We start from the raw sequence: 8,691 nt of genomic DNA, 5'->3' as shown, positions 1-8,691 counted from the left end.
CACTAAAACATTTCATAGTTTACAGTGGAAGAGTGTTCCTGCTCATTATGTGAATGAGAGGAGACTGCTGCACTTCGCATGACATGTATCATTTAGACACATTTAGTTCCAGGACTATTTGGAACAAGGGATGCAGAGAAACTTTAAACGGTTCCAAGTGACCGAGTGCTCTGGAGTTTTCCAAACCCAATTGTCTAGTGCAAGACCATGCCAGCTTTTAAAGTGCACAAAGAGAGAAATATCTCTGGAACACTACGGATTTCTAATTAAACCCTTTGTGTGGAAAAAGAAACAGAAATGGATCTTGGCCAGTCTGTCTGAAACTGGCAGATGTTCCTTAGCTGAAAAGCTATCAAATATAGTTCAGCCAATAATAGTTAACCATACCACTGAAAACGGACAGGAGACATTGGAAGCTGTGATTAGAGGAATTTTACCAAATGTCAAGGCAAAGGACCTCATGTCATTTGAAGCTTTTCATTGAATTAATTTTATATATATAATTTCACATCTTATTTTTCTACATTTTAGAACCTGTCTGTAAGCTAGGTGTTCCAGATTCAGGAAAGAGCTCAGCATTTCAGTGGTCCAACTTTGGTTCAGGGGAGCCAATTTTTGAGGGTCTTTGCTGTTTATTAGAAAATATTTATTTGAATTAGATCTCTTTTGCAAAGCAGCTGTTTAAATGAAAGGGAAAACATCTTTGTGAAATGCTAAGCCACATCTCAAGAAACCCCAAATGCCACCATGTTCTGCAGTTGACTTGAGCTCTTTGTCACACAGCCCAAGGTAACACATTTGAGTCTTGAAGAGCAGATAGCCATGCAGCCATGTTCAGCAAAACTTGTAAGCCTGTGCTTAACTTTCAGTCCCATTCAAGTCAGTGAGGTTTAAACATGTGCTTAAGTGCTTTGGTGAATTAGGTGTCTTATTGAGGGGCATATCTTCAATCCCACAAAGACTTAACTTTAAGCATTTGAATAGTCCTATTGGTTAGTTTGTAGGACCTTACAAAAAATGGTTTGTAGCCTTCATGTCTAATGAGTTGTAGTTATCAGCTGCCAGTGTCTATACCACACTGTGCTGTGATCATGTCAGATCTGTGGATTTACACCAGTGTAACTAAGATCAGAATCTGGCCAACCATTTTCCCAGCATCATGAGCCTTTTAAGCAAATATGGCCATTAGACATCTTTGAGCTGTTACAATGTGGCAGGTTTATGTCCTAACCTTTGAAAACCATGAAGCAATTAATGCAAATTCCATTCCCTGTAAACCCTCTGAAAACACTGTTTCTTTATTTATTTATATTATGCTTCAAGGACAACTTCACATGAGACAACAGATGACACAAAGGAGTCCTGGGCTGTATAAATATAGACTCATTTTATTTTATTTTATTTTGGTTAATAGATACAATACAATTTTCGACTACGTAAGAAAGCGGAGTTTTCAGTGCATACATTCTTCAGCCAGACAGGGACAGGGCACCCAGACATTCCATAGTGATTTGAATAATACCATGGCACTTGCTTAGTTTATTTCCCTTAACTCCATAGTTATTGGGCTTTCCCAGCTTTCATTAACAGCTTTGACAGCTCAAGGTCTAAGGAAAAATGAATTGAATAATAAGGCTGGGCTGGCTCTTGTGAAACAGGATTATCAGGCAGGCAAAGACACTATTTGGTTCCTGCATTCCATGCTAGTCTTTGTGAGTAACCATATCTTTTAAGGCATCATATTTGGTTGGCATGCCAGTGAGCTCTTGCAGTTCAGCCAGGAACTGGGACTTTTTGTCCTTCTACACAATATGGAAACAACACTTGATACAAACAAACCAGAGCTGAGGTCGAACAAGGGAATTCATACCTCTCCTCCTGTTTTCTCCCTCCAATTAATTTTAAGAAGAAGGCCCTATGTTTGAGCTCAGAATTGCATCATCTCCTACAGATCCAGTGCTTTGTAGCATCGTATCTTGTTATGGACATTTTGCTGATGATATTTCATCAGAGACGTTTTATTCCATGGGATTGCCCAGGTGGGACTTGGGAGCTAGAAACCATTAATCAAGACCACACCCTTGTAATTGTATTAAAAGCAGATAACACTTCCCAGGCGAGATGGGACGTGACAAGACAGTGCCACTGCTGAAGATGAAATGGATTTATGTTTTAAGCTTTTGACTAGCTGGTTACAGAGTAAAGTGCCAGTGAACATTCTCCACAATAAATAGGAGGCAGAGAAGAAGTGATAAAGTGCCATGGCCTTTTGAAGGACTCCAGACAACTGCCCAACAAAGTTGCAAGAAAGAGCAGTGTTCACATTAGAGAGAGATCCAAACTGTGGAGTTTGGAGACATTTAGATTTGGATCTCAATACAGATCCAAATTTAAAAGGATTTAATGTCCTTATTTGAGCCTACTACAGAGTAAGGCCTGAGACATGAGATTTTCATTTTGATTGGAGGTACCCTAGCACTCAGGGCAGGGGGAGATGGATCCAGTGTCTGAGTTTGGGCCCCCCATCTAGTTAAGATAAAGTGAAAGAGGCAAAGAGTGATCAAACTGTCTGAAAGAGACAGGGGAAACAGATAGACTTCAGCTATAAATTCACCAAATTTTAGCTTGCTGGAGAAGCTCAGTATTTAAATACCCAGAAGAGAAGAAACATATTTTGTTCAGGGAGATGTTACATGGACAGTTTCTGATAGAGATAAAAAAGTCACAGTCCCCAACTCTAGCCAATGTAGGAAGTCTTAGGATGGGAAAAGGTTAAAGTTAAAGGTGAAAAAAAAAAAGTCCTGTTTAGATGATCTAGTCAATCCCCAGCAAGTACAGGATACCTGGGCAATATCAGACTGAAACCAGTTGTACATTTGATCTTAGCCAAAAGGCAGAGAAGAAGCTACTGGGAGAAGCCAGGAGGGAGGCTAAACATGATCTGAACTTTCCATGGAATTAAGTGTTAAGATAAATGGAGAGTAAGGAAAAAGGGGAACCAGGGAATATAGATGTCAAGAAACACCAAAATAATTAGATGGGTCTGGACCACAATCAGGTACCTTATCTTTGGCCTCTTATCTGGCCCCAGGGTTCATCGGGGAGATTCTTTCCCCTGAATGCTCAGAGTCCCTTTGCCTGATACTTTGTGGTTGCTAGGGAAAAACAGAAGGGGAAAGCACCATAAAAAGCCCAGCAGGTTTGCACAGGTTAATAACAGTTGTCGTTAAACTGAATCAGATTAGAAAGGCAGGCGGCCAACTGCCCTTTGGAGTCAAACAGGAATCCCTGAGAAGTCTGAAAAATCAAACATTACAGCACTTAGCAATTTGTCCTCCTCTCTTCCTCCTATCAGTAGATCAGCCTCGGAGTTAGACTAGAAGCTGTGAAAATCCCTCCCCTTTACCTTGAGCTGCACAGCTGATACCTGCAGGAGTGTTACAAGCCCACCAGATTCCTCCCAATCCCTGTTTTCTAACTGAAGCTACGTAACAAAGGGAATAAAGGAGAGCCAAAGATGCTAACAGCCAGAAGGAGAGTCACTATAAACTGGAAATGGGAGGGTACTGTTAACCGAGCCTGGCCCGCAAGCATTAGTGAAATGTTTAGTAAAGATACTTAACTCCGTTACATCAGGGGATCTCCGTCTTTCTCTTGATTAAAATGTTACAGACATATCATATAGAGGAATTGCTATATTTGCCTCTACTGGGTAAACTATATACACCAATGTAAGGAAAGAACAATAATTAAATTAAGGGAGGCGAGGAAAGGACAAACAAAATATTAGTAAATAAAATACAAGACACATACGTGAATAATACTTGTCAGGTAATAGTTCAGCTGGTTGCATTTACCGTGAAAAAGAAAAAGAAACTTCCACTCAAATAAAAGTTGGAAACACATTTGTCCAAATCTTGGTCATTTGCAGTTTTGTTCAGGACACTTCTTAAGTGCATTGAGGCTGACATAAAGGAACCAAACCCTCCCACCCACAGACAGGGATTAAGGGATTGTTGTCCTGTTTCCGATGAACTGGGCATCAGGCATGGCTAGCTCTAGATGCCTTCTGATCCTTGAATCACAAAGAGGTCCTCAGTTTTTAGAGGCCCATCCATGGAACCAGCGATTAAAATGGGTATAATTTTGCAGATCTCATGGAGAGTGCACAGGCCTGCATTTCTGTGTTCTCATGTGACATAAAAACAACTGTGATGGATGTTGGCTAAAAGCCATAATAAGACTCTAGATGCAGTACCCCCGTAAATAAAAGCACTCCCTTGGTTCCACTTAGAACACAACCCCTGCATCACTTTGGTTTCATAAAAGCCTCTGCAAATTGTGTTCTGAAGAAAGGTGATGTGAAAAGATGCTGAGTTTTCTTGGAAGCAATTAATTAGCACAGCAGTGTTTCCAATTTTATTTTAGAAATGGAGAGCACATTTATATACTTGCAACTGTTATTTTTTTCCCTAGGCCTCCTTATATTTAGATTTTGCAAGCAAAAGTTTTTTACACACTGTAATTTTCACAAGTTTAAGAGCAAGGTACAACAGCAAAAACTGTCTCACATTGACACTGTTAATGCTAGACCCAGCAGAGTTATATACTGGAGACATTTTTTTCCATTTGTCTTGTGAATAAATTATCTGCAAACCAAGTGCTTTATTATTTGACCAGCTCTATAGATGGTCAATTTAATGTTCACTGAACAACTGATCAAAAGAGCTTTTTGTCACTCTTTAGATAAATTATTCCCCCAATCAGTTTCTCTCATTATTTGACCAGCTCTAGTTAACACATAGTTACTACAATACAAAGAAGTGCAAAAATGACAATAAAGCAATTACAGACCACAACTTCCCAGCAGGTCAAATAGGAACAAGGGGCTTACTAGAGACTCATCTTTGTGAATTACTGCAGATCCCTTTTTTCAAATGGGAACCTGCATGCTTTTTCCAGACTAATTCAGGAACTAAAGAGAACTGGGATTACAATCTGAGGATCCCCCCATTTCAAATGCTTTACCATTCACAGTTAAGAGGGTGCTGGGCTTGGGATTTTTTTATTTGTTTTCCCCTGTGATAATACCTGAGTCTTCTTTCATGCTTATTTCAATGTCATCAAGTCTACCTAGTAATTTGAAAATGATTCTAATGTTCTGAGAGTGTTTGGTCTGTTTTCATTATGCTGGAGGAGTTAGGGAAAGATGATCACATTGTTTGCCAGGTGCCTTTTCTTCTTTCGGTTTGTGATCATTTAAAAAGATCTGTCCTCTGAAGAAAAGAGGTAATTGCTAGTTCCAGACCTGGGAAGGGACTGGAGGGCTTTCCTAGGCCTTGGAAAAATCCCCAGGGAGAAAATTAATGTAAAGCTCCTTTTCCCAGGTTATAATTTCAGGGGTTACAGGCTTGACTGTCAATGAGCATCTTTCTCAGCCTTGCTTTAGACTTGAGATCCTAGTTGCTTTACTCCTGCCTAAATTTGTAATGTCAGCTGAGATTACTTCACAGTGCATTAAATTACAAGGATTACTTGCTTACTTGTGAGGTTGCTGAAAGGAGGACATGGGTGTGCATGCTGGCAAATCTACAACCCCCCTGCTGCACATAGCATGTGGGGGGTGAGGGACAGGTCACTTTGAATTTCTCGGCTATGTAGATCGGGGATCCAGCCAGGCCTGAATAAGCAGACTGCGAAAAGTTTTCATTTACCCGCTTAGGGCATTACACACCACACTAGCAAGGTGGTTAGGCTGCATGGGCCCCAGCAGTATGAACCTAAATGTCAGATTGCTCCTGGTGTGGTACAGGTTGGTATTCCAAAAATCAAACTGTGTTTGGCATCAGCAGTGGAATCTAGGGGAAGTGCTTTCTTTAAAGATGTGTCCAGAAGCTAAACAGAAAAATTGTGTTAAAGTGTTTGTGTCCCAGTGGTATATGGCCTGCATTGAGTGCACACAAACATAGGACAATTTATTTATCTAAATTTATAAAGTCCCTATCCAAAGACCTAGGGTGCCGAACAATCATTATAAAATAGTGCACTAAAATAAATTGTTGTTCCCACAAAGGAAAAACCTGGGGAAATAGATGAGCTCTGTAGTGTGCCCAGAATGCAACCAAATCCAGGTTTTCTACGGGTACTCAGAGTGCCCATGCTCTGTGTATGTTGTACGGTTTCAAGGACGGATCCCAGAAGATGTACAAACACCATTAGAATACCAACCATAAGCAAAACAATTTGGATATTTCAAATACATTTTGGGAGGGACAAGGAGATCCCCATGTTTTTAAAATAATGTATGGTTTCAAAATCCACATATCAGTGTTTGGGGCTGCAGTTCTTAACTGCTCCCCTGACAGCATCTGAGCGTATAATCCTTGCAGGGTCTACGTGTGGCCAGCAGAATCAATACTGTTTCCACACCTGATCTGATTTGACCCTCAGTGACTTGTATGGAATGAGCAAAAAGGGATTGACATACCTTGCACGTCTGCAATTGCCACTGAACAGTCCCCGTGTGGGGAGTAAGGAGTGGGGGCACTTTTGGGCTGCAGCTCCTATTTTTGATTCTGGTCTGTTAACTAGATAAGCTGAAATATACCTTTAAGGTAGCTGCTCTTTAAGGGTTTCCATTCATATCAAGGACATTGTCAGTTTCCTTCTCTTTTTACCCTAGTCCTTTTAAAGAGCCTGTACAAATTATGGAGGCATGTGAGAATCCAGCATTGTTGAAAGAGGTGCAAAGATGGAACTGGGCTGATTACACTGGAGGGGCAGAATAGTGGATGACGGAGTTGTAGTCGGGCGGTGGGCTGTGGCATTCCAGGTTTGGATCCATGGGCAGGAGGACTGAGTCTTCCAGTGTGAAGTCCATGGTGTCCTCATCAGTCTGTACTGCTGGCTGGTATTTCACAATCTCATGCTCTGATAACATAGATTCTTTGCTCTTGCTGACAGCTCTCTGCCTGTTTAAAACAAAGACAAATAATTCAGACCCTTTTCTTATAAAGCTTTGCTCTTATCTGTCATTGGCCTAATATCTGTCGTTCCAGGATCTCAAAATGCATTACTGAACTGACCCTCACAACACCCCTGTCAAACACATAACTGTTATCCCCATTTTAGAGATGGGGGGACTGAGTTTGTGTCTTGCTCAAGGTTGCTCAGAGATTCAATAGCAGAGTCGGGAATAATATCTAGGAGTCCTTATGCCCTGTCTCTTTCACTCACCACGAGCCACCCTGCAAGGTACTGTATGTATCTTGGTTATAAATGCTCCTGTCATTGTTCTGACATCAGGTCAGGGAACGTGACATTTTGAAAGCAGAATCATGAGCTATGGTTTTTCTTTAAGTACAGTAAAAACTGGGATTAATGAATAATCTATGACATGCTTTGATTTATAATAATGTGGAGAGCACGAGGGCACTTTACATACTTTGTAACCCTTTAAAACTACAGAACAGTCTTTCAGCTAAGTTGCATGATGCCCAAACTGGTATCCTGCAGTTGGTGCTATTCAAGAGACCCCGTTTTGATTCCCAGCTGCCTTCTTTTACTCTAGAGCAGTGGTTCTCAACCTATTTACCATTGTGGGCCGCATATGGGCTCAAAATGTGTTATGTGGGCGGTATCCAATACTACCTGTATGGCCCTGACGATGTCACCTGGGGTCTGTGCTGATTGGGCTGCAAGTGGCACCCAGGCCACAGGTTGAGAACCAGTGCTCTAGGTGATGGTGTGGGGAAATAAACAATTTATGCCGCTAAATAGCAACCCCTATTGGTAGAACTAGAACTCCAAAGGGAGTGTGGACCAGTCTTCATTAGATGCCATCACATGGTGGCTTTGAAGAGAGGTTCACTTGAACCCAAAAAAGGTAATTATATGCAACCTCAGAAATAATATTTTGCTCATCTATAGTACCTTCCACCCGAGGAATTCAACGCATCTTTGTGGAGGAGATTTGGATAATTCAGAGATGGTGGTAATAAAGATCCAGATCTGGAAGTGGTTCTCTGAACTTGTCCACTGTTGTTAGGACTCTATAACTAACTGATCTGAATCTTTTTGCAATAATCCATAATTGCAAACTGACTCTGATCATGGCATTCCTCGTGTCTCACTTCAAAATGACTCCTGAACATGCTAGGGAGAGTTTAAAATGAACCAATTATTTAATGCTCAGACAGTAGGAGAACACATATCATGTGTACAGGTAAATAGCTACTTTCTAATGGCCTTGAAACAGAAACAGTCTTCAGGAGAGATTTGACTATTTATTATTATTTTATATATATTGCAGTAGTGCAGAGTGAGCCCAGTCATATTCCCAGATCCTGTAAGTGCTAGATACTGTACAAACACAAAACAAGAGGAAAGTCCCTGGCCCAAGGATCTTACAATCCAAATATAAGAGATGGGCCAACAGATACATACAACAAACAGAGGGAGCACAAAGAAACTATGAGATAAAACTGGTCAGTATGAAAAGCTCTAGTCACTGCACACCAGCTGTTTAATCACTGGTGCATGTTTTTGTAGGCATCGTGATAGAGGAAAATACTGACCGCAGCATCATGAGTCAGCCTACCTCACACCCCGCACTCCTTCCCATTGGCTGATTGAGGCTGATGTATGGCTGATTGAGGATGGAGGTGTGACCCTGCTTTATAGAATCATAGA

General features: G+C 41.0%; 1 protein-coding gene across 2 annotated transcripts in view; it reads right to left on the bottom strand.

The window, feature by feature from the left end:
- Positions 1-1,368: 1,368 nt before the first annotated feature.
- Positions 1,369-8,691, bottom strand: part of LOC125642670 (vascular endothelial growth factor receptor kdr-like) — a 184,419-nt gene continuing 177,096 nt past the window's right edge. For both annotated transcript variants that reach the window (XM_048864348.2, XM_048864349.2), the window contains exon 30: positions 1,369-6,971. In XM_048864348.2, the coding sequence (XP_048720305.2) occupies positions 6,767-6,971 (205 nt within the window). In that variant the 3' untranslated portion in view covers positions 1,369-6,766. The remainder of the gene's footprint in view (positions 6,972-8,691) is intronic.

Source organism: Caretta caretta, chromosome 9 (assembly GCF_965140235.1).
Source record: "Caretta caretta isolate rCarCar2 chromosome 9, rCarCar1.hap1, whole genome shotgun sequence".
In the NCBI taxonomy this organism is placed as follows: Eukaryota; Metazoa; Chordata; order Testudines; family Cheloniidae; genus Caretta; species Caretta caretta.
The sequence above is the reverse complement of the archived record's forward strand: the minus strand, read 5'-3'. Positions and strand labels throughout refer to the sequence as shown.